This window comes from Pelobates fuscus, chromosome 2, assembly GCF_036172605.1.
Source record: "Pelobates fuscus isolate aPelFus1 chromosome 2, aPelFus1.pri, whole genome shotgun sequence".
Lineage (NCBI taxonomy): Eukaryota > Metazoa > Chordata > Amphibia > Anura > Pelobatidae > Pelobates > Pelobates fuscus.
Genome location: NC_086318.1, coordinates 201239470 through 201267091, shown reverse-complemented (window position 1 = coordinate 201267091; position 27622 = coordinate 201239470). Strand labels below are relative to the sequence as shown.

Here is a 27622-nt window from a genome sequence, read left to right as displayed (position 1 = left end):
GCAGGCGCAAAAAATTGCATACAAAATATTTTCACAAAATTAATAAATGGCTCATAAAACTAAAAATATACCATGTGAAATATAGAGGGGTTTACTTTTACAAATAGTATGCCATGATGAAGATAGTTTACATTTGATAACTGGTATTCCACCTCAAAGGAGAGGTGCTGGAAAATCAGTACATCAGTTTATACTGACCTAATCACATCTTCCTGCATGTGACTTAAACAGCTTTCCCAAAGACTTGTGAAAAGGAACACAGCTATTCTAGGTTCCTTAATTGCACATTCTGCTGAATTTAGAATTTCGTATCTCCTGCACTTTTAATAGCCTGCTAGATCCTGCATTAGCCTCCTGCGTGTGTGTGTGTGTGTGTGTTTAGCACTCAATTTATAGAGCAAGAGATAAAAAAGGTCTGAAAATGAAACCATTTTATTAATATAGGCTATATGAGTCACAGCCATGTGAGGTGTAACTAAGGCTGCATAAACAGACACAACAGTGCTTAACCCCTTAAGGACCAAACTTCTGGAATAAAAGGGAATCATGACATGTGTGACATGTCATGATTCCCTTTTATTCCAGAAGTTTGGTCCTTAAGGGGTTAAACTCTTAAATGATAGAGAATTGAACAGTGAGACTTCAGTGGAAAAAATGCTTCATTAAGCTAAAATTGTTTTGATGCCTATAGTATCTCTATAACTCTTCGCTCTGGTACTATAACTCGTTTTGTTTTTTTGACAGACCAATTTCCAGCATTGCAATCGAAAAGACAATATCAATGATTTTATAGTTAATGTTTACATAGTGCTTAAAATATTATCAGTAATCAAAATAAATAAAATTAAAAGTGTACCTGCTGCTTACTGAAAACCATCTCCTCACACACTCCTTTGTATCTTCTTGGAAGAGTTTCAACCTCATGAATATCATCTAATGTGACTTCATGAGGAAGGACTTCGAATAGTGATGTAAGGTACATAAGTATAGATTTTTTATCAGGCAATTGCACTGCAACATCTGGAAGAACATAAGCAAAGGAACATTATTAGCATGCTTGTCAACAAGGAGAATGTTCACTCTTGCCATGTAAACGATAAAGGTCTAATTTCACCTTCATTTTAACCTCATCCCATTTTTATTAGCAGCAGATGCTTTGGAAGTGACATGTTTTACAGATGTCTGAGATCAATTTAATTTGTAAACTATGCTCGATTACAAACTGATTTCTAGCGTTTATTCTGAATGCAAAATGTTCAACAAGCAGAGATTTGAACACTAAAATGAGACAAACTTAGACCAACGTCCCCATGGTAGATATGGAAGTAAAGGTGACTAAATACAACCATTTAGATTTCACAATGGAGAATTTTATGTTTATTATTTAGTGAATATTAGGGTCTATGTCTTAACGCTGTCAAATTTTATTACCTGTTGCTTCTTAACCCCAACATTAAGTTTTTTTTAAGACATATGCCATGTTTTGGCAACATGGTAAATTTAACATTTTTAACACCACTTTGTCCAACAGAAAATTATAAAATTTTGCTTTGAAACTAGTAAGCTTGCTATTAAGAAAACAAGAACTTTTTAGCTCACATTTAAAACACAATCAAAATAATAATGGAATTTAAAGCGGCACTGTCATGCCGAACTTACCTTTCCTCAATCTCTTCCTCTTCTCCCCCTCTCTCAGGATCTGTTATTCTTTTCTTTCTTTCTTCTTTAGTTTTCTTTAAAATCATAAGACAAAGTAGGGACTCATGCCTTGTGGAGGATTCCTCCGCTTGACCAGCTCTGACCAGCGGAGTAGCAAAGTGTACTTCATTTCCGCTGGTCAGAGCAATTTTCCCATAATTCTGACCTTTCCTTCCTGTTCCCGTGATGCTTCCTGTCATTTTAGATGAAACTACCGAATTGCGTTCTAACTGAATGAGAACAGTATGTTCGTTTCTTTTAGAACGCAATTCGGCACTTTGTTTGGATCGCAATTTCATTCTAATGAATGAAACTCCGATCCTATTCGCTCAGTGGTGGGGGCCAGGGGGGGGAGGACAGTAGCCCCCCTTATTGTTTTTTTAGGGCCCCCACCTGCCGCTCAGGGGTGGGGGCCGGGGAGGGGACAGTAGGTGTCCCCCCTTATTGTTTTTTAAGGGCCCCCATCCCCCGCTCAGGGGTGGGGGCCGGGGGGAAGGACGGTAGGTCCCCCCCCCCCACCATTTTTATCTAGGGCCCCCACCCACCGCTCAGGGGTGGGGGCCAGGGGGAGGACAGAAGGTCCCCCCCGCTCTCTATTTAGGTGGGTATAGCGATATAGCGAGTAGGGGCATTCGGGAGATTTTAATCTCCCTTGTGCTATTATGGGGGTCATATTGACCCCCATAGAGTGAGGGGGGGGACCTGGGGGGCTTATGAAGTGGCGGGGAGCACTGCTCCCTGCCGCTTCTATCTTTACATATTACAAGGACGGAGCTGCCTGCCGGTAGCTCCCTCCTTGTAATAAACAGACGAACAAACGAACACTGATACTCAGTGTTCGTTTGTTCGTCTGATTTATCTATTCCTTCATTCATTCGTCTGTCTGATGAATGAATGAATAGGTGAAATTCCCGTTCGCATGTCCAGGTGTTTCACTGGGCATGTGCGGGAATCTCACAGTCTGTCTAGTGTGGGCAGATGACGTGTCCCACAGGGACTTCACCTACCCACACAAAGATGGCGGCGCCCTGAATATAGACCGGGGCATAAAATAAAGATTAAAAATGAGGTCATCTGGGGGGTTTAGGGGTATTTGGGGGTGACTAGGGGGTCAATTGGATGTAGGGGGAGGCGGGAGGCGGGTTTAAAAAAAAAAAGGGATTTGGCATGACAGTGCCGCTTTAATGGTCACTTTTCAGAACACTTTGAAAAATAACTTTAGACAAACAACAAAACTATTCTGTTTTAGGAAAATATCTTAAAGCAACAATTAAACCACAAAGAATAAAATGGTTGGACTGTCCCTATTTCGGGATCCTGTCCGGCTTTAGTTATTATTATTATTGCCATTTATATAGCGCCAACAGATTCCGTAGCGCTTTACAATATTATGAGAGAGGATTTAACTATAAATAGGACAATTACAAATAAGCTTACGGGAACAATAGGTTGAAGAGGACCCTGCTCAATCGAGCTTACATTCTATAGTTCCCTGGTTTTCCACAAATGGGGACACCAGGGAAATGTGCCTGGGCAGGACAGCAGAATTTGCGCTGTGCAGCGGACACTAGGAACATGCAGGTAGTGCTTCAGCATCAACCCCTGCATGGTCCTGAAGACGTGGAGTGGCAGCCTGTCAGTGGGCAGCCCTGCACATTTTTGGGGTCCACCCACTATGGGAGTCGCTAGTGACACAGTTTGAATCAATGGCGACACATCCTCAAAGTCCCACCCACTCTATCCTGATTCTCCTCTCCTGCTTGTTGAAAGGTATTTCATAGGTGTGGGAGTCCAGACCCTTTTTAAGCAGTAATCATTATAAAACGCCACGGTTTTAAGACATTTACACACAGATAAACTAAGCTAGGAACTCTTGTTTGAGAGTATCGTGTTGTTACTGTCACAAAGACCAGGTGTTTTGTAACAACTCTCAAAATAAATCATATTTTTATATCATGTTTACCACCTGGTTAAAGTAGACCCCAAAAAGTATCTTTATTTCCCGCAAAATACTTTTCATTTGAAAGTAAATTCAAATTCCTGAACGTAGAATTGCTAAGATTGCTTTGACTAATTAGTATTTGGAGTGTTTATTTGCCATGTACTGTATCATTCTTTACGCCGGAGTGTTCTGGAAAGTGTGTTTTTTGCATGTAAAAGAAAGTATGTATTTTGATAGAGCAAAAACAATACATGATTTGCATGAATGCCTATAAAAGCAACACAGATTGTGCTAACATCCCTTCAGCAATGGAGTGAGACAAAGCTTGAGAAGGCTGAGCAATGAAGAGGTTAATGAGAATGTTAAAACAATATACAGGAACCCCAATAAAACTCACATTCTTACAGTCATTTTTCAAATATTGCAGCTGCACTAATTAAGATGTTTGTTGTCAGTTTCTCCAATCAATACAATTTCTAGGTTTTTAAAAGCAGACTGTCAGTTACACCCCCTTGACCCATGCGATCATACCAGGGAATATTTACATCACGTGTTGTTTTTAAAGCAACTCTATCAACACAATTTAATATAATCATGTTTATTTTCCATCACATGATTATGTGGATTAGCAAAGCAATGTACTAATTTGCATAAAATCACAGACTTATGACAATAATATTAAAATAAGTTTACAAAACATTTTTTTCCTCAGACTACCTCAGCCCATCAATAACATGAGTCTCTACTAGTTCTTAAAAAAAATAGCAATGCTATCGTGGTTGGTTCTGGTTTATTAGTCAATCAGGCGCTAGCTGTAATATTACCTGTGCATCTAGAACAGGTGACCAGGAAGTAGATGCCTAACTGTTGGAAAACTACAACTGCCTTTATGCTGTGCCAACTTTATGACTGTTATTGCAACATGACTGTTCTAGTACTGCAATTGCTAAGAATCTATTTTATAGCCACGCTGACCTAAGATGATATATGGAAATCCAAAAGAGCCGTGAGCATGTGGACTGGTACATATTAACTGTGTGGCTACAATGAAAAAACACTGACGCAATGTTGTGTTATATCAACACAAAATGCCTGCAAAATCACTTTGTTCTTCCATTCTTCTACACATCTGTCATTGTCTTGATAAAGCTAATCCTGCTGGGGTCTGCAACACTAAAGAGAATTCATGGTGGTCTTTTATTAGAGAATGCATCCATTAACACATTCCTTGAACAGCAGGTGTAAAACTCGAGAAAGTTATAATGTATTCAGAACAGACAGAGCTGAGCCTATCAGCCTTGCCTTTCATATGGAGACTCTGCACTATTACTACTTAGATAAGTCACTGCATTTCAAACAGTATCACAAATTTACCTTCCGGGTCAAGTAGTTTTTCTATTCCCAAGCCTTTTTTTGCGATATTGAAAGCGTGATCTAGTCTCTCGAGTGGAGGTAGTTGAGTAATCTTTTCCCAGCTGAACAAGTCAGGTCTAACAAGAGGTAAACAAAGAGGTTTAGAGATATTAATATTAACATTAATGGAAAGCAACATAAGTGGGTAATTATAATTATAATTAAGCTTTAAATGTGCCCTGAGAGATGACTGATGGAAGACCCAATCCAATCACATTGACTGAGTCACAAATGGAGCAGGTGGTGTAAATTAGTTACCGTACATTAAAGATGAACCAGGTCTCTTACTTTAGATGTTGATCCTTGAGCCTTTAAGCTGCAGGATCCCCAACATATTCATGCACTCATACGAAAGTAAATAGAGGCATATACACAATATGTAATGCATCTTTCCTCCAGCAACATCTCATCAACACAACGAATGAATTGGAGGCTCATGGGAAAGTCAATAGAACCCACAAAGATTCTCTTGAATGAAACGTTTACACTCCTCAGTTCCATAAGTTGCTTTCATTGATTTTTTGAATGCATGACATAACACTTGTGGCTATATTTCCGATAGGCCAGTGATGAATTATTTTCAATAAGAATTTTTGAGTGTGTTCAAAAGCATTGGAAATCAGATATTGGCTAAATGGTTTAATTCAGTTTCTAGTTCCTAGTTTTAATTGAAGTTACTGATTTATCTTTTTGTCATCGTTATTTATTTCCTTTTTTTTCACAAGCATTATCCATCAATAAGCCTCAATTTAATTGCATAAGCAGAAAACATATTTACAATTTTTGGACCATATTTTTTATAAACTATCAACTGGATTTAATGCCAGATGAAATTCTAGTACCCAATAAACAGGTTGGCTGCTCGAGAAAATTAATTGGATACATGTGCTTCAATCATTAAAAAAGAAATTAAATAAAAGCCTTTAGGGTTAATATGATCCCCATATTAGTACAAGGGATATTTTAAACCACCATCATGCATCCTCTCACTAGGTCTCAGGTAGGGACATGTATGCTAAACAGCGAACAGTCAGTGGCTATTGCTGCCCAGTTGCTGCTAACATATATGGGGACCTGATAAAAGCAGCTCTCCCTGTGCCCCCGCCCGTGGTTTTCAGGTGGTTTTTCAATTTAAATCACTGTCCATTCCCCACACACAGGGCCACCAGGTGGGGACTATGGCATTGTAGTAAATGTTATGCTGACTTCCCAGTGTTCCTTCCTGCCCTACAGTAGGGGTAATAAATTAAAAAATCTAAATACAACAAGCGGTTTAGCGAGAGCTTTACTTATAATAATAAATGGGGGTGGGGGATGGAGACATAGTGTTGTATTAAACCCCAAACTACTGGTGGCTGGTGGGGGCGATTAGCCAAATATTAAGCGTGAAGCTAATGTCCCTCCCTAAACCCCCACCAATTAGTAAATATACAAATTGCTACTACTGTTAGTGTCATCCTGGGTGGTTAGGAGTCTCCAAGCCTTTAGCCACCAACCTCCCTAATAAATCTAATCTTCCTACCCTCCTCCCTTTAATAACAGTGAGGGGGCTGAATAAATGTAATGAAATAAATCTACTATCAGACGTCTTCTTTCTTCTTAAATATCCTGGTCTTCAGTCCCAAGAAGGACATATAAAAAATAATAAATTAAAATAAAAAAAGAACCATATTGCAAAATATAAATACAAAAAAACAATTAAAAAAATAACATCCATCCGTTGATTATGTTAAAGTTTAACCTTGTTGATAAAAAGAAAATGAAAAAACTCCTTGACGGACGGGGACAACGATGGCACTAATGTTTGAAAGGCTCTGTCATAGACTACCCTTGTTATCTTGTGACGATGTACATATTCCTGATATACCCGATGGCTTCTGCGTAAGCCAGTAAGCCAATGTTATGTCACTTTGTCCGCCAAGATGGAAAAATAAAGAATAAAAAAAAAATAAAAAATAACATCCATCCATGTTTGTCCATTGAGGGCTCTGAGCTTGCATGCTGTAATATAACGTTTTGCTATTCCAGTCAGAGCGCTCTGATTGGCTGGCTTGTAAGGTATCATACTAAAACTATAGTTCAAAACAGAAGTTCAAAAAGAAGGTAAGCATAGGTTTCTGAGATTCTCTGTTGTTGGTGGATCACAGCATTTGCTGCACATGTACCATATACATTTTCAGTGGTGTCTTTTAAACCCTTTTGTATTGGAGGAGCACTTATAAAACGTCATCAATACAAACAGGGAAAAATATAATACCCAACGGCATGATGGGAGAGTTTTCAGTTGAAATCTGTGCTAAATGTAAAGTTAAAATAGATGATATGCATTTTCTGTCCAGACCTTTCTTCTTTTGGTATGTGAGAAGGTTTCTCCCATTTACACTGATGTAAACTGCCTTAGTTTATACCCCACTACATTTATGTTAATGTTGCCTCATTGGCAGCTCCCATTAAGTATCCAGTAAAATTAAAGTGCTTTATTTTTCTTTCAATTAATGATATATTACTATATAAAATCTTTCAAATAATGAATGTTTGTGCACAGTATCTAAATTGAAATCAAATGCACAGAACCAAACTATTATCTCCTGTAGATCATATAAGTACCACATATGTATTTAATAAGGTGCTATGGCTACAATCTTTTATTTTCCAAACAGAGCACAAAGAACAATGATTGATATCTCAGTCAATTACAGAATAATTTAATAATTTACCCTTAAGGGACCAAAGCATCAAAATGATAGATTGTCCGTAAAGCTCATTTCCCAAGAGACACACTTTGTTGAAAACCACCAGCTCTGTGAACGTGTCACCATCAAGCACATTGTTTTATCTTGGTGTATTTGTGTTTACCAGTAAAATAGCTCATTGCTTAACAATAATTCAGCCTGCCTGAATATTTATTAAGGTAACTAAGTCTCATACCAATGCAATTAGTTCAAATTCTATGATAACATTGAAAGGTCCACAGATATCCTGCAAATTAATGCAAATTCTGTGACTGCTAAGCTTTATAATAGAAATAACCGGTGTTGTGAGGTCATCGTTTAGAGTCCCAGGACCATGCATAGCCTGTATATATGAACATTTATTGGTGATACACGCATTGCTGAGAGAGCAAGAATTTAAACCTTCATTATTGCTCTCCCTATAAAATTAAAGTTAGGTTTAGCACAGTTATAATGCAAAATGTAAGAATTTAGGCTATATGTAAGTGTTATAACATTAACTTCACTACTAAACTCGTAAATCTATGCAACCCACTCTAACCTTACACATTAATAATTTGGTGTCATTAATGCTCCAACCCTAATATTAAGGTTATTTGTAGAGATAGAGCAATACCGATGCAAAATATGAAATGGGTAGTGGCAAATTGTGTCTTTCCAGGCCATTTAGAAATGATACTGTTCATCAAATGTGCTTCGAGAACCATCTGCAAGGATCTGCTCTAACCAAGGGCAAACGGTGAGCACAAACTGTGAAAAACTAATGGTGAACAAACATAGAATATAGTTAATCTACCAAATGAAGTGCACTGGCTCCCTACCTGTGTCTGTGAATCAGAGCATTGAAGGCCAAGCCATCCGCCCAGCTTGTAGTGAAGTTCAGAACATTTACTTGACTATAAGGCTTTGTGGAATGTCGGACCCAACTCAATAGAATCTTGTCACTGTTTGTCTGCTGTAGCTCTGACATGATAGCCTTCATGACATCTTTGACCTGGAAAAATAATTCATACATATATATATAAAGGCATAAAACTATATTAATTCATATATACATTTAACATACCTCACTGCAGACTACATTTGAAATGCAGGAAGGAATAAGTTAACACTGGAAATCAGCTGGTTACTGGTTTGACTTTGCTGGGGCAGCAGTGTTAACCTTAATGGCTTGGAAAGGGGAATGACTCAATAGATAAATAGAAGCAGTGAGACACAGGGGTTAACCCACTCTCACTGCTCTCAACTCTATTACAGCAGCTGCTTAAGAGGGCTGGATATATAAGTACTGCAGGGCAGGTGCTAAGTCTTTTATAAGAGAAGATTTAATGATCGGAAAAGGCAGGAAACTCATTCTCTGTCATTAGGAGGTCAGATACAGTTATAAACAACCACTCAATGAAAATAAATTTACATGTATATATTGGAGTCCATATTCTGCGTTACCCCTTCAATCTTAAACCCTAGACCCACGCCGAGTAGATCTAATTATAAATATGTCCCTGACAAGACCAGAGGAGGTTTGTCTGTTGACTTTTTTGGTGGAGTTTCATTTCAATAGAGAGAATTTCAGTAAAAAAATTTTGGCCTTAGGTATAAACCAGCTTTGCACACAGGTTCGGAGGGAATCATTCTAAATGTTCTGCAGAATGATCCGATTTAGATTCTCAGAGGGTTGATATGAAATTGACCTACTATATGACAGCAACCATTTCACTTCTGATCCACTGCAGTGTTGCTCTGGTTCATTGACCTGATGAAATGTAAGTTTTCTTCTAAACTTAAAATGCTAAAAGGATGCTTGGAAATGTACTTTATATTCCATTACAATTCGGACTTAAAATAACTTAGGAACATTAAAATTTAGCCAAGTGTAGCAGAGCCTCAAGCAGCTTCCACTGCCAGATCTTTCCATCTACAATTAGCCGTCACACGCGTCAGGTATCCTATTGCATTAGACAAAATCATCTTTGGAGGACTTGAATTTTGTTCTTTAGCACATGTGCAAACGTACATCAGTTTTTACATGTCTGAAAATGTCTCATTGTGAGAATATAGTGTTTTTGACATCAGGTCTTCATGTAAGAAGAGGCTTTCAATTGTAGAGTAAATATTTATATTTATTATTAAAATATGTTATTTGCATTTCAATATTTGTTTGTGGTTTCTTACCTGCCAGTGTAGGATGATGCTCCATATAAGGCCAAGGGTTAGTTTGTGATTTCCATCAACAATATCTGTACCACCTATATTCACTAATTCCACCTAAAAAATATGAATAGGTGTCACTATACACGGATAATAAAATATAAATATAAACAGCTAAAAAGCTTCTAATTACTTCAATAACATGTTTTATGGAGATTGTTCTATCACTTACCCAAATTTTTACAAATTCAAAACATGTTACCCAACACATGTTGTTCTATAATGCTCTCCCTTTCCCGGTCCCATTTAATTACATTGTTACCTGTGTGGCTATGGAGCTGGGAAGAAAGTATTTTACTGTCAGAAGCACAACTATCATCATATTGTACCAACCATCATCACTGTTCAATTCACAGCAGGAAGAGGCCAATTCACGAGACATTGATTCTATAACAAAAGTTGCGTGCATGTTTCAACACTAATATTAAGGGGATTAATCTTTAAATCAGAGAATATATTTAACTATAAAAAGTTTATCTATGCAGGCAAAGGAACACTCCAAGCATCATAACCATTACAATACCTTGGCACCTTCCAGGTAAGTAGTCAAACCATGAATAAAATTAGCTATCAACTCCTCAAGGGCCAGATGATCCTCCTCTTTGGAGGAGGCCCCTTGGAGGAATTATATAACAGCTGGGACTTAGAGGCATGTCTAGCCTTAGGAATGGTGTTTGCACGTTGTGGCACTTCCAACCTCCTCTCCCCTTGTCTTCCTCATTTCTTGCTCTTACTCTATTCTCAAAAGTTTACAGTTACTTATAAATGAAAAAAAACATTCTGGAAGAGAGTGGATAATTATATCAAAACACTACTATGTGGGGGCGGGGCCTGACAGCAGAGCTGGCCAGACGTGCTTGCAGAGAGCTCTGGCACAGCTAAGCCTAAAAGCAACGAAAACTTGTCATAATTGTGGTTTTTACAGACCAACATAACGGAGGCTCATTGCTGCATCGAGTGGGAGCTCGTGGACACCAAAAAAGTGACTTTCCGTCGAGATCTGCCATACTCCATACCTAAGGCCTAGCATGACAGGCGGCCTGATGGCTGGGAGAAACAGCAACATGACAACCAAACCGAGCAGCAACTATACCAACACCCAGCATCCCCCCCCCCTCTGGACCGGTGGGGGTCATCCCAGTCCCAGTTGGAAAAACCCTCAAACCTACAGCAGGGGAGTACCCGGCCGGAACAAAGCTTGCATACAGTAACCAAGATGGCCGCCGAGCCACAACCTCATGAGACCCTGCAGGCCTGGAGAGAGCGCTTTGAGGCCAGGTTCAATAAGATCTGTGAAGACTTTTGGAGGCGATTAGAGCGCAGACCCAAAGCGTTTCACTCATCCGCCACAATGCCACATGAAGTGGAAACGGCAGCCCCCCGAGACGACATAAGACAGGGGCCAAGTAAGGAGAAGCGTCCACCCCGCCGCCCGCCTTACCAGCGGTCTCCCCGGACACCCAGACATAAAGCAGCACCACATCGCCAGAAACCCGCCTTACCGCACACCCGGCGCTCCGCCGTGCGACACCTCGGAGGGGCACCAAAACGCACCTGCACACTGCCCTACCAGGAGAATCTCACCAGGCAGCACTGCTTAAGGGTGCTGAGAAGGCTTGAAGACCATAGCCCAGATAATCAACTCCACTATTTGCTGGTGGACACAGTGAAGGAACACACAGGACTTTGGGGCTGGAGGGGCCCGAGCATGCAGAAAGGTGGACTCAGGACCCCCAGAGCGGACAGCCCAATTCAATGCCCACCATCACGTTCCTGGCTCTTCCAAAACAGGGGAATCGGATGACTGGTGACTTACTGAAAAAGCTCTATATAGCCATTACTGGCTCTGATTTATACTAACTTTATGTTACAGGCCAGGCTTCTGAGCTCCTGTCTCCTTGTTTTTTTTAAATTTCCTAATTGATTCTTCTCTATTTCCTAGCTATCATAGTGCAGGGAACGGCAGTAGGGCAGACATATAGCTCCAATAATAACCGACATTGAATAGACAAAGCCTGTTCTCAACCTGCATTGTCTATAACGCTCAGCTCTCCAGGCATAACACGTTTCATGTATATCGGAACTTTAATTAAAACATATGTATAGCTCATTGTCGACACACATGTCTTGGCCACAATACAGGATAACGTTACTATTTGGTTTCAAACAGAGGCGAGGGTGGCTTACTTGATCGTTCCCTGAAGGCTACCATAACGCTGCTCAGTAAATGCACCTCTAGACATGCGGTCTATTGCTTTAAAGTTAACCTTCTTTGCTGAGGCTTGCATAGCATAGCACTACTGTCCCAAGCTCTAAGGGTCACCTGCCTGGGGCACCCCTAGGGATTTACTTCTGTCTCCAACTGCTGCCATGAAAAGGTTACGTTATTGAAACGCTCGCATCGGCACTAAAAGTTGAAGCACGTTATTACCATTACCGTTTGACTATTATAAATTAGCATGACTTTTATTACTAATCACACTTGCTTATCTTCTGCCATTCATAGCACCAACCTGTTAACGTATAAAATAGTGCAGCTCATGTGACATTTTAAGCAAAGCTTTGTCTCGTAGGTTGCATACTCCTGCCGAAATGTCTATATAATGCCTATAATCATACAAAATGTACAAAGCAAGTCATTAACCCTGTTGTTATACCTTTTTAAAAATTGTGCATGTCTTTCTCATTGCTCTACTACCAGGGCCGGTCTGGCCCACCGGGATACCGGGAAATTTCCCGGTGGGCCGCGGCACCTGGGGGCTGCTCTGGCAATGTATGTGCCACCGGGTGGCCGGTCCGGTGGCACATACTCTGAGGGGGCCGGCCGGCGGCCGCATTCCACGCTGGAGCCGCCGGACCGGGTGGCAGCCTCGCCGGTCCGGCTGCATTTCTAATGCTGGGGGCTGAGCCTGAAGGAGGAGGGAGGAGCATGTCTCTGTACCATGCTCCCTCGTGGTTCCCACAATTCACAGCACAGGAACCGCGAGGGAGCATGGTACAGAGACATGCTCCTCCCTCCTCCTTCAGGCTCAGCCCCCAGCATTAGAAATGCCGCCGGACCGGCGAGACTGCAGCGTGGAACGAGCTGCCCCCCCTGACTCCTCTCAGGTAGGGGGGGGGCAAGAAAGAGACAGAGGGGAGGGAGAATGGGGGTGGGGGGCAAGAAAGAGACAGAGGGGGAGGGAGAATGGGGGGGGCAAGAAAGAGACAGAAGGGGAGGGAGAATGGGGGTGGGGGGGGCAAGAAAGAGACAGAGGGGGAGGGAGAATGAGGGGTGCAAGAAAGAGACAGAAGGGGAGGGAGAATGGGGGGGGCAAGAAAGAGACAGAGGGGGAGGGAGAATGGGGGGGTGCAAGAAAGAGACAGAAGGGGAGGGAGAATGGGGGGGTGCAAGAAAGAGACAGAAGGGGAGGGAGAATGGGGGGGCAAGAAAGAGACAGAGGGGGAGGGAGAATGGGGGGGTGCAAGAAAGAGACAGAAGGGGAGAGAGAATGGGGGTGTGTGTGCAAGAAAGAGACAGAAGGGGAGGGAGAATGGGGGGGCAAGAAAGAGACAGAAGGGCAGGGAGAATGGGGGGGGCAAGAAAGAGACAGAGGGGGAGGGAGAATGGGGGGGTGCAAGAAAGAGACAGAAGGGGAGGGAGAATGGGTGGGGGGGTGCAAGAAAGAGACAGAGGGGGAGGGAGAATGGGGGGGTGCAAGAAAGAGACAGAAGGGGAGGGAGAATGGGGGGTTGCAAGAAAGAGACAGAAGGGGAGGGAGAATGGGGGGTGCAAGAAAGAGACAGAAGGGGAGGGAGAATGGGGGGTTGCAAGAAAGAGACAGAAGGGGAGGGAGAATGGGGGGGTGCAAGAAAGAGACAGAAGGGGAGGGAGAATGGGGGTGCAAGAAAGAGACAGAGGGGGAGGGAGAATGGGGGGGTGCAAGAAAGAGACGGGGGTGCAAGAAAGAGACGGGGGGGTGCAAGAAAGAGACAGGGGGGAGTGCAAGAAAGAGACAGGGGGGTGCAAGAAAGAGACAGAGGGGGAGGGAGAGTGCCACAGGAAAAGGAGGGAGAATAGAGAGACAGAGGGGGAGGGAGAGTGCCACAGGGAAAGGAGGGAAAAAGAGGCAGAGGGGGAGAATAGAGAGACAGGGGAAGAGATATGTGGGGGAGAGAGAGAGACACATGGAAAGGGGGGAGAGAGACAGAGGGGAAGAGATATGTGGGTGAGAGAGACAGATGGGAAGAGATGTGTGGGGGAGAGAGAGACACATGGAAAGGGGGAGAGAGACAGAGGGGAAGAGATATGTGGGGGAGAGAGAGGGAAAGGGGGGGAAAGAGACATAGGGGAAGAGAGATGTGGGGGAGAGAGACACAGGGAAAGGGAGGAGAAAGAGACAGAGGGGAAGAGAGATGTGGAGGAGAGAGAGACACAGGGAAAGGGGGGGAGACAGAGACAGAGGGGAAGAGAGAGACAGGGAGAAAGGAGAGAGACACACAAGGGGAGGGGGAAGAGAGAAACAGAGGGAGAAAGGAGAGACACACAAGGGGAGGGGGAGAAAGGCAGATGGGGGAAGAGAGAGACTGGGAAGGAGAGGGGAGACTCCTCTCCCCCCCACCCCCCACGAGGCTCTCCCCTGGTGGTCGCAGTGTTGAAAGTGAACTCTAGCCCCATAGACACACTACCCCCCCACACACACCATACACATGCACACATTGCCCCACACACACATTCACAGGCCCCCACACACACATTCACAGCCCCCCCATACACACATTTCCCCACACACACTACACCCCCCCCACACACACACATACACTGAACCTTTCACACACACACTGCACCCCTCACACATTGCACCACTGCTCCTATACCCTACTACAGCCCCATATCCCAGCAGACCCCAGGTAAGTTGTCAAACTGTTCTTAACCCCTTAAGGACCAAACTTCTGGAATAAAATGGAATCATGACATGTCACACATGTCATGTGTCCTTAAGGGGTTTTAAACGGTTTGACTTCTTACTCTGTGAAGGGGTCCCGGCACTCCTTGCACCATAACCACTACACAGAGCAGTACTGGTTATTGTACATGGATTTTTTCCCCTCCCGGGATCAGGCTCTGGATCCTCCAATGGTATATGACATGTATATTAATGTGTGTATTAGTTATATACATATATACACACACACACATATATATATATATAATTATGCCTTTTATATTTACAATAACATATTTAAAGTAAAGCGCGCACCCACATGACTTCAATATAAATAAGATAACGTACATTTTTTACAGTTGTGCCCTACATACATTCACTATTTCAGTCCCATTACCAAGCTTTCCTTAATATGTCAAGGTAGTTGGACTGAAACATTGATTACATGCACGTCTGCTTAAAATAAATCAGCACTTTTGTTTATTTTGAAGCCTATGAGTGCTTTTCTTTACGTTGGAGTAATAGTTTTTAATTTTAAGTTCTCTTTTCTAACTCTGTATCTGCACACTATGCTGGCGCGACGCATTATGGGGCTGGTAAATATTTGTTTCCAGGGCTGCTTTTAATTCCCAGTCCGGCCCTGTCTACTACATGTAAGCTATCTATTGTGTATCTACTGTCATTGGCTGTTGGGGCATGACAAAATTGTATGTATTTTTTCTGCACTACAAAAAAAAAGAATAAAAAAAAACAAAAAAAACACTACTATGTGAGTTGTACTTTGTAATTCCTTCTTATTCTTGTTTTTCATACTGTTGATGTATGCTATTGTTTTTGCATTTATTGTACACCACATTTTTCTTGATTGTCTCTCCTAAATAAAGAATTAAAAATATATATCAAGTAATATAAAGCGCTTACAGAGTCCAGCCTTTAGACCAGGTTGCTTCTAACCAACCCCAACAAAGGGCAATAGGGCACCATGAATCTGCCAAAACCAATGTTTTAGATGCAGAGTGAAGACTGGTTTATATTTGAATAACCACTTTATATAGAAGTGTGGATTTGGCATGTTCACTTTGCACATAAAACATTGGGTTTGGCTTATTGTATTAAGTAATCAAACTGTTTGTGAACTCGGATATTGGTCACCTTCTCTCGTGCAGGGCTTAGCCCCTTGACTGAGAGTGCTCAGCTGACACCATCAGTCAATGAACTACCTCTGCATGCCATGGCTTAGCTCAATTAAGATAACAGAAGTTTTTTTTTTACAAATGGCACCAGACAGACTCCAGGTAAGTTCTCAATTCGTCCATAAATGGTTTACGTACTTAGCATGGGGCGGTACCAGGGTCATCTCCATGTAATAGTTCAGCAGGTCAAGAAAACCAATTTAGGAGGCTCACACACCCTTGATCACCCCTGAATCAAGCTACACAGATTTCAACACTTTGTGCTTAACTGCAGTTATTGTTGTTGTTGAAAAATTATATTTGCTGTAGTATGAAATCTGAAATCTGAAATCTTGTTTATGTGATATTCTAAGCAGTAAACCAATTTTAGCTTAATGAAGCAGTTTTAACAAAGATTGTGCCACTGCTGTCTTACTGCTCAGTTCTCTGTTATGTAGGAGTTAAACCACTTTTGTTTCTGTTTACTCAGCCCTACTCATACCAATCCTGGCTCTGAGTCAGCCAGGATTGGAATGTCATCCATGAAAAAAAATATTTCATTTTCAATCAGCTCTTACAGCAAAGTGGTTTATTTCAGTAGTTCTTATCTCCTGCTCTGTAAATTAATCTTTAATCACATGCATGAAGCCCCTGCAGGTTCTAGCAGACAATGAGAACAGGAGATAATGAATTCTAAATTAAACACACTGTGCAGTATAATTACGTTTAAACATTAGGCATTACAGGATGTTTACAGTAAGTTTTTAGGGAGGCTAAAAAAAGAATTAGGAGGTCACAAACAGGAGAGGTGTGACTAGAGCTATATAAACAAATTGATTTAACTGACAGAGAATTGAGCAGTGAAACTGCTGGGGCGTGATCTATACACCAAAACTAAAGCTCAGTGGCGTACACATGACCCATGGGGCCCCGGTGCGAAAATTGATCCGTGGGCCCCCCCCCCTCGCGCTTACTCTGCGCGGGCCGGGGCAGCAACACATGGCGGCGGGCACCTGGTCGCAGGGGTTGCAGGGCTGCGACCGCGGTATGTACGCCACTGCATGCAGATGCGCACACACTTAAAGGACCACTACAGACACCCAGATCACATCAGCTCAATGAAGTGGTCTAGGTGTCAGGTCCCTCTAGTTTTAACCCTGCAGCTGAAAGCATAGCAGTTTCAGAGAAACTGTTATGTTTCACTGAGGGTTAATCCAGCCTCTAGTGGCTGTCTCACTGACAGCCGCTAGAGGCGCTTCCACCATTTTAAGACACTGAACGTCCATAGGAAAGCATTGAGTAATGCTTTCCTATGGGCGGTTTGAATGCGTGCGCGGCTCTTGCCGTGCATGCGCATTCGGAGCTGAGAGGCGGAGGGATGCCCAGCGCCATGGGAGTCCGGCGCTGGAGAAAGGTAAGTGCTGAAGACACACACACACACTCTCACGAACAAATGCATACACACTAGCTAACAGACACACACATTTACTGACAAAGACACACTCAGTGGCAGACATACATACACACTCACTTACAAAACATACACTCTCACTGACAAACACACACTCACTAACAGACATCAAACAGACTCACTAACACACACACACAAACACACTCAGTAACAGACACACACAGTAACACACTCACTGACACTCACTAGCAGACACACACACTCTAACACAAACACCAACACACACACTAACACACTCACTGACACTCACTAGCAGACACACACATTCTAACACAAACACCAACACACACACTAACACACACACACACACACTAACACTCACACACACACACTAACACTCACACACACACTAACACACACACACTAACACACTCACACACACACACACACAGAGAAACACTCACACACACTCACTAACACTCACACACACACACACTAACACATACACACTAACACTCACACACACACTAACACACACACACACTAACACTCACACAGACACTAACACACACACACACACACTAACACACACACACTAACACACTAACACACACACACTAACACACACACTAACACTCACACACACACTCACACTCACACACACACTAACACTCACTAACACTCACACACACACTAACACATACACACACACACACTAACACTCACACTAACACACATACACACACACACACACTAACACACACACTAACACACACACACACACACTAACACACACACACTAACACTCACACACACACTAACACTCACACACACACTCACACACACTCACTAACACTCACACACACTCACTAACACTCACACACACTAACACACACACACACACTAACACACACACTAACACACACACTAACACACACACACACACACACTAACACACACACACTCACTAACACACACTCACTAACACACACTCACTAACACACACTCACTAACACTCACACACACACACTAACACACACACACACACACACACTAACACTCACACACACACACTCACTAACACACACACTCACTAACACACACACACACACTAACACACACACACACTCACTAACACTCACACACACTCACTAACACTCACACACACACTCACACTCACACACACTTACACGTTTTTTTTATTTAATCCCCCCAGCCTCCCTACCTTTTGGAGTGCTGAGGGGATTCCCTGGGGTCCAGTGGTGCTGCTGGGCTCCTGGGGGGGCGGTCACCCGGCGGCCGGTCAGGCTGGCTGGTGCACGAGGGAGCACTCCCCCCTGAGTGCTTCCTCTTCAGCTCCCTCGCGCGCCGCGTACTGATACCGGCGCCGGAAGATGACATCATCTTCCGGCTCCGGTATCAGTGCGGTGCGCGAGGGAGCTGAAGAGGAAGCACTCAGGGGAGAGTGCTCCCTCGCGCACCAGCCAGCCTGACCGGCCGCCGGGTGTAAGCAGGGCCAGCCTCGGGGGGCCCGGAGGTGGCCGGCTCCTGGGCCCCCCAGGAGAAGAGGCTGGCCCAGAGCGTACATACCAGGTCGCAGGGGCGGCCGGGCCCCCTGGTGGGCCGGGCGCGGTCGCAGCCGCGACCCCTGCGACCCTGGTATGTACGCCACTGCTAAAGCTAATGTTGTTTTGGTGCTTAGAGTGTCCCTTTTGTCACCCAGAATAAGTTAATTTTGACCTTGTTTTATAATATATTTGTGTTTTATCTGTTGTCACATTTCTTTGGTTGTTGTTTTGAAAACTTTAATAAAAAAGACAATTATTGAAAAGAAAATACTATATACAGTGAGGGAAAAAAGTATTTAATCCCCTGATGATTTAGAATGTTTGTCCACTAACAAAGAAATGATCATCAGTCTATAATTTTAATGGTAGGTGTATTTTAACAGTGAGAGACAGAATAACAAAGAAAATATACAGAAAAACGTATGTCAAACAAGTTATAAATTGATTTGCATGTCAATGAGTGAAATAAGTATTTGATCCCCTATTAATCAACAAATTTCTGGCTCCCAGGTGTCTTTTATACAGGTAACAAGCTGAGATTAATCTCAGCTCGTTACCTGTATGAAAGACACCTGCCCACAGAAGCAATCAATCAATCAGTTTCCAAACTCTCCACCATGGCCAAGACCAAAGAGCTGTCCAAGCATGTCAGGGACAAGATTGTAGACCTACGCAAAGCTGGAATGGGCTACAAGACCATCGCCAAGCAGCTTGGTGAGAAGGTGACAACAGTTGGTGTGATTATTCTCAATTGGAATAAACACAAAATAACTGTCAGTCTCTCTTGGTCTAGTGCTCCATGCAAGATCTCACCTTGTGGAATTTCAATGATCATGAGAACGGTGAGGAATCAGCCCAGAACTACATGGGAGGATCTTGTTAATCATCTCAAGGCAGCTGGGACCATAGTCACCCAATACAAAAATTGGTAGCACACTATGCAGTGAATGACTGAAATCCTTCAGCGCCCGCAAGGTCCCTCTCCTCAAGAAAGCACATGTACAGGCCCGTCAATGAACATCTGAATGATTCAGAGGAGAACTGGGTAAAAGTGTTGTGGTCACATGAGACCAAAATTTAGCTCTTTGGCATCAACTCAACTCGCCGTGTTTGGAGGAGGAGGAATGATGCCTATGACCCCAGGAACACCATCCCCACTGTCAAATATGGAGGTGAAAACATTATGCTTTGGGGGTGTTTTTCTGCTAAGGGAACAGGACAACTGCACTGCATCAAAGGGACGATAGACGGGGCCATGTACCGTCAAATCTTGGGTGAAAACCTCCTTCCCTCAGCCAGGGCATTGAAAATGGGTCGAGGATGGGTATTCCAGCATGACAATGATCCAAAACACACAGCCAAGGCAACAAAGGAGTGGCTGAAGAAGAAGAACATTAAGGTCCTGGGGTGGCCCAGTCTCCAGACATTAATCCCATAGAAAATCTGTGAAGGATGCTGAAAGTTCGAGTTGCCAAGCGTCAGCCTCGAAACCTTAATGACTTAGAGAGGATCCATCCTGAAATGTGTGCAAACCTGGTGGCCAACTACAAGAAAAGTCTGACCTCTGTGATTGCCAACAAGGGTTTTGCCACCAAGTACTAAGTCGAATGGGGTCAAATACTTATTTCACTCATGCAAATCAATTTATAACTTTATTGACTTGCGTTTTTCTGTATTTTCTTTTTGTTATTCTCTCTCTCACTGTTAAAATACACCTACCATTAACATTATAGACTGATCCTTTCTTTGTCATAGGGTAAACATTCAAAATCAGCAGGGGATCAAATACTTTTTCCCTCACTGTAATTCAGTTATTACTTAATGTGCAAGGCATTCAATTAAAATGCCAAAGTGTCGTGAATGCAGTCAAGTAATTTATAATAGTAAGTCATGCACATCCCAACACATTAGACACATGATTCCTATAAACACAAGTGTGTTTTCCCCCCCAAATAATTAGAAACAGTCTTAACAAGGTTTATGGGCCAAGAAATATGTTGGTTTACAAATATATAATCCAGAATACTGTTAAAGAGGACACTTCATCTTGAAGTGTCCTCTTTATCAGTATTCTGGGTTATCCATTAATGAAAATACATTAAAGCAGAAATAAAAAAAAAATGGAGAGAGGGGAGGAGGGGGGTTGCTCTCTGCAGCACCCCTTCACTTGTCATTGCAAATTGCATATGTTCAGTGCTGCTATAAACAAGCAGAAGGGAGTAAAACTTGGCATTCAAGCAAGCGATGTTACTTGCCTCCACACACAATGCCTGTGACATCACGTGTATGCACAATGTTTTCCTGTGGAAAATAAAAGAGCCATGTTCAGTAGAGTCAGAAGCTAATGCATTCCAACAATACTGAACACACCAAAACCCAGGAATGTCTACAGCCTTCATAAGTCCTTTTCCTTTTGTATGGCTCCCAAGCAACAAGCCCCTAATCATAAACCCCTCTCCCTAATTCAGAATCAGGAAACGCACAGTATACTAGTCCGGGATGAAGGACCCTCACCCCACAGATGGCTTGTAGTTTTATTTAATAGGTACACTTTATGAAAACTTAGCACGAAATCTATTACAGAGTCAAATTATCTTCATCTCTGCTAAAGCACATATTTTCCCAAATTCAATACACATTCTTTTTATTAGAACTGTAGAAAATGATAAAGAAACCTAAAACTTACATTATTTTGATGTAAAATTTGCAGGACTCTGTTGACATTATTTAAGGCATGAACTCTTGTTGATCCACGTTCCTTGGGCTAATAGGAAAAGTATGGATAATAACATGTTAATTCACTGATTTTCACAAAAAGAAAAAAAAAATTTACGAAAAATAATAATAAGGAAAGTAGATTTGAATTATATTTATTAACATCTGAATCCAGAATCATAGTTTAATGTATTGCTCCCCTGGAAAGATGGGTGAATCTGGACATCCAATCAACATAAAATCCCATCTTAAAAAGTTACATAGACTGCTCGCTAAGTACCTTTTAGACTGTAAAGTTCAAACTTGGCTATTTAACTAAAACATAACTGCAGTGCCTCTCAAACAACTTGCCATGAATCTGCCTATCGTACAGGAGGACAAAGGCCTGCAAGTAAAACAATGCCCAAAGTGACGAGTATACATATAAAAGGGAGTGCTCGCCCATAGAACTGCTGTGCTTTGTGCATCGTGACAGCATTTAATTAAATTTTTGCACATCACATTTTGGGGACTTTTTACTGTAAAAACGTAGGAATGTGAAACAGATTTTTGAACTGTATCTGGGAAAGATGGGAGGTATGTAATAATGTTTACTGGTGAGAATCAAAGCTGAATTATCTCCGACAAAAACATGCAAATATGTTCTTTAAAGTCATCTAGTGAATTGTAAAATGATTATTTTTTTCACCTGAACTGAAGTCCAATATTATGCCATGTACATTGCATTTTAAAATAACTTTGATTGACCTAAAAACGAAATAGGACAGCCAAAAAGTATCCAGTATAGATCTAGTCAACAAGCAAAATAAAGCATGTGTGTGAAGACAATAATGAGGTAAGAGTTGTTGTTCTGATTTACGGTAATACATTATAAGTGCCTGATACACATCCATTTTATATTCCTGTTGATAATATTTAGCAGCCAGGGTGTTAACTTCCTGATATGGCTTACTCAATAATAGCCATATGGTATTTCACTGAAGCCTACATTGATAGGCTTTGGCAGTAAATTAAACTTCTAATTTTACTGAAACAGACAGACTAACTTCTATAAAGGTTCTCATAGAAGTCACATCCTTCCGTCTTTCCAATACCGTAATGTGAAGTCTCTAGGGACTGGAGGTTTTAACCTGCTCAGAGAGTGTTTCTAAATGCGCGGCCAAAACACAATGCTATATGTTGGGCCAAATACATTTGGTGTAACAAGCCAAGACAATCACGGCTCTGCTGAAAGCATTTAGCAGAAACTAAGAGGAAAGTCCGGGAAATGTTCCTTAAAGATTCTGTGTATATAAAGATAAGCAAATTAACAGACAAGAGCTGGTGGTTCTCATGGGCTTAGGCCAGACCAGGTAAAAATTAACTTTAAAAGGTTTTTTTTAATACTGAAAAGTGTTTTGAAGCAAAACGTACTTCGATTTATAGGCAATGGTAAATTACACTCCTCTATAGACCCCAAGATACTGGCGTCCTAAGAATTTTGCATTGGTTAGCTGTATATTCTCCATTTTTGATGCAAAATAAGATTAGGTTACTAATCTTACAAAAAGTAGGTTACTGTAGGTTACTGTAGTGCCTACAATGTTAACAAAAAAAGATTTATAGCAATGTTGCTATATTATGCAAAAGCCCCGCAACTAGCATGGATAAATATAGGATATGGTAGCACATAACAGTGTGAGGAGAAAATTGTATTGCGGGGACGACTTTTGCATCTCAATTTTAATTGAACAGGATATTTTATGAGAAAAAAGGAAGAACGGGAGTAATGGGTCTAAAGGGCAAAAAGAGGAGGGCATGAACCCAGGTGAGTAGTAAGAGGAGAGGAGAGAATGGCTGATTCCCCTAGCCGTGAGGTGATTCAATTAAAACGTAACTTTTAATCACGAGTTGGTTAAGATAATATACAGTTATGACCTAAATGTATCACTAATCAATTTAAGGTTGAATTGTATGTATCAATATAATGAACACAAAACACAAAAATGGTATATATATATATATATATATATACAGTAATAAACAAGACAGAGAAAAGAGAAAAAGAAGTATGTACACAACTATGTACAGAAATTGCTAAAGTTTGCCCTGAATTTATACGGTCAGCCTGTCATTATGATACAGATTCTGTCTGATACTCAGGGCCGGCGCTACCATAAGGCGGCCCAGGCGGCCGCCTTAGGGCGCACCAGCCCTGGGGGCGCAAAATCAGGCTGACCGGAAGGAGGGAAGCGCACTGCGCTCCCCTCCAACCGACGACCTATTGTAGCGTGGCCGAGCGCGAGGACGCACTCTCCCATGTGTGCTTCCTCTTCAGCTCCCTCGCGCGCCGCATACTGATACCGGAGCCGGAAGATGACGTCATCTTCCGGCACCGGCATTCCTACGCGGTGCGCGAGGGAGCTGAAGAGGAAGCACACATGGGAGAGTGCTCCCTCGCGCTCGCCCGCCCGCCAGCCCGACAGCCCGGGAGCCAGCCAGCCAGGGAGCCAGCCAGCCAGCCAAGGAGCCCAGGAGCCCAGCAGCACCACTGGACCCCAGGGAATCCCTTCAGCACTCCAAAAAGGTAAGGAGGCTGGGGGATTAAATTAAAAAAAAAAAACATGTGTTAGTGTGAGTGTTAGTGTGTGTGTGTGTGTGTCTGCTAGTGAGTGTCAGTGAGTGTCAGTGTGTGTGTCTGCTAGTGAGTGTCAGTGTGTGTGTCTGCTAGTGTCAGTGAGTGTGTCTGCTAGTGTCAGTGTGTGTGTCTGCTAGTGAGTGTCAGTGTGTGTCTGCTAGTGAGTGTCAGTGTGTGTCTGCTAGTGTCAGTGTGTGTGTCTGCTAGTGAGTGTCAGTGTGTCTGCTAGTGAGTGTCAGTGTGTGTCTGCTAGTGAGTGTCAGTGAGTGTGTCTGCTAGTGAGTGTCAGTAAGTGTGTTACTGTGTGTCTCTTACTGAGTGTGTTTGTGTGTGTATTAGTGAGTCTGTTTGATGTCTGTTAGTGAGTGTGTGTTTGTCAGTGAGAGTGTATGTTTTGTAAGTGAGTGTGTATGTATGTCTGTCGCTGAGTGTGTCTGTCAGTAAATGTGTGTGTCTGTTAGCTGGTGTGTATGCATCTGTTCGTGAGAGTGTGTGTGTGTCTTCAGCACTTACCTTTCTCTAGCGCCGGACTCCCTTGGCGCTGGGGATCCCTCCGCCTCTCAGCTCCGAATGCTCTTGCCGCGCACGCATTCAAACCGCCCATAGGAAAGCATTACTCAATGCTTTCCTATGGACATTCAGTGTTTGAGAATAGCGGAAGCTCCTCTAGCGGCTGTCAGTGAGACATCCACTAGAGGCTGGATTAACCCTCGGTGAAACATAGCAGTTTCTCTGAAACTGCTATGTTTTCAGCTGCAGGGTTAAAGCTAGAGGGACCTGACACCCAGACCACTTCATTGAGCTGATGTGATCTGGGTGTCTGTAGTGGTCCTTTAAGTGTGTGTGCATCTGCATGCACTGGCGTACATACCGCGGTCGCAGGGGTCACAGCCCTGCAACCCCTGCGACCAGGTGCCCGCCGCCATGAGTTGCGGACCCGGCCCGCGCAGAGTAAGCGTGAGGGGGGGGGGGGGGCACGGATCAATTTGCGCACTGGGGCCCCATGGGTCATGTGTACGCCACTGCACCTACCCTGGTGTCTGCCGCAGGCTGTGTGGAGGGGGCGAGGATATGAATGACATCATATCCCTGCTCCCTGTGTACCACACAGCGCGGCTGGCGCCCTGTGATGGGGCTGGGCTGCAGGACAGGACTCCAAGGAACCAGACAACATGCATCCAGGGGACAAGATTGAACTGATGTAAGTATGTAAGTGTGTATGTCTCTGTATGTGTGTATGTCTCTGTATGTATGTATGTATGTATGTATGTATGTATGCATGTATGTATGTATGTAGGTCTCTGTATGCCTGTATGTCTTTGTATGTATGTTTCTGTATGCATGTATGTGTCTGTATGTTTCTGTATGCCTGTATGTCTCTGTATGTACAAATGTATGTGTCCGTATGCCTGTATGTCTCTGTATGTACAAATGTATGTGTCTGTATGCCTGTATGTCTTTGTACGTATGTGTCTGTATGCCTGTATGTCTCTGTATACCTGTATATATGTATGTGTCTGTATGACGGTATGTCTCTGTATGCGTGTATGTCTTTGTATGCCTGTATGTATGTATGTGTCTGTATGCCTGGATGTATGTTTCAGTATGTCTATGTATGTATGTGTCTGTATGACGGTATGCCTCTGTATGTATGTCTATATGCCTGCATGTATGTCTCTGTCTGTGTCTGTATGTCTCTGTATGATTATTTCTGTGTTTGTATAAACCTTATTTTAAACGAGGGTGGGGGGCACCAAAATGCATCTTCGCCTGTGTAACTAAAAATCCTAGCACCGGTCCTGCTGATACTCGGCTTATAACTCATGCGTTATTACTGATTGAATCAGCCGCATGCACCACTCACTATGTCCCGGGTAATCTGATTCCTGTTTGTGAGCTGCTCTTTAGTGATAGATAAAATTTGCTTGTAGCTCAGCACAGGTGCCCTCAAAGGCACAGATTAGGAAAATTTCAGAACAAGTCACTAATCTCTTTTTTATGCTTTAGTTCCTAGACCCTTCTGTTATTTAACTGTACTTGGGATCTAACATACTCTGTTTATAACTTTAAAAGTTGCACTCAGGTATTGAGCACTGCTTAGCCATAACTGTATATTATCTTAACCAATTTATGATTAAAAGTTAAGTTTCAATTGAATCGCCTTCCGGCTAGGGCAATCAGCCGTTCTCTCCTCTCTAGGATATTTTATGAACAGCCGTAGTAAAAAGCAAACATTAGTGGCTTAGCACAAAAGTACAGGTTTCATAGAGGGGGAAAAAAATCATGATTTTTTTTTTTGCATTAAAATAGTCTTCTTCAGAAAATGTTTATAGATTTTTTTTTCTTTTTTCCTAAATGGTACATGGACTTTATTTACAGACATAATATTTTCCTCCTTTTTTACTGGCTCACTTGTTATTTATGATAATAATATTTGCTAAGAATTCTCGTATCCTTAGATACAAGAATCTCTCACTTGGATTTACTTATTTAATATCAACAATAGAATCCCTAAAATACATTTACACAGAGTATAAAACTTTTAACCATAACATACTACAGACATTTAATATAAATGTTATTTGCACATAAAAAAGTACAGTGAATTTCATATTTTTCATATATGGGTTTCAGTGTTGAACGTAAAAGCCCAGGCCACACATTTTCGGAGTTCTTTTATTTAGAGGGACATTACAAACACCATAACTACCAACGTAAATAGCTTGGTAAGTTGGCATCTACCAGATTGCAAACTGGTTGCTTGGCTTTTATGACTCAATTTACTGAAACTGAAACTATATCTGCTGAACATAACATTCCCCTTAACGATTAACTTGAGGAATTTTCTGAGAAGCTTTCTTCGAGGCCCCCCTTCCGTTTACACAGTTTTATATATTGCTCTGTCTTTACAACTGCTCTTTTGTCAACATACACAGACAATACATTACAGCGTTTTAAATGTAACAAAAGATTATTCAGGTTTTTACAAAAAACTAAAGGTGACACCGTAGGCAATAAAGAAGTTAATATAAAAAGTTAGGTGGCATAAAACAGAAGAAAATTAAATACAAACCTGTATTCCTAAAGCTATTATGCCATAGTCTCCATTTATTTAGATTCATGCCCCTCCCCCTTACCCCCATTTGCAAAGTAAAAGCAGGAGGGAAAAAGCTTTTAACTTTATCTAGAGCCTACCTCTAGAGAATCCCTTAGTGCTGCTG

At 42.3% G+C, this 27622-nt stretch overlaps 1 protein-coding gene across 1 annotated transcript in view; it reads right to left on the bottom strand.

Moving 5' to 3' along the window:
• The window catches only part of UTRN (utrophin), a 583870-nt gene that overhangs the window by 516424 nt on the left and 39824 nt on the right, over positions 1-27622 (bottom strand). Inside the window, exons 4-8 of the mRNA XM_063443106.1 lie at positions 21756-21833; positions 9958-10050; positions 8607-8779; positions 5015-5130; positions 857-1020 (exon numbers count right to left, since the gene is read on the bottom strand). Coding sequence (XP_063299176.1) covers positions 857-1020; positions 5015-5130; positions 8607-8779; positions 9958-10050; positions 21756-21833 — 624 coding nt within the window. The remainder of the gene's footprint in view (positions 1-856; positions 1021-5014; positions 5131-8606; positions 8780-9957; positions 10051-21755; positions 21834-27622) is intronic.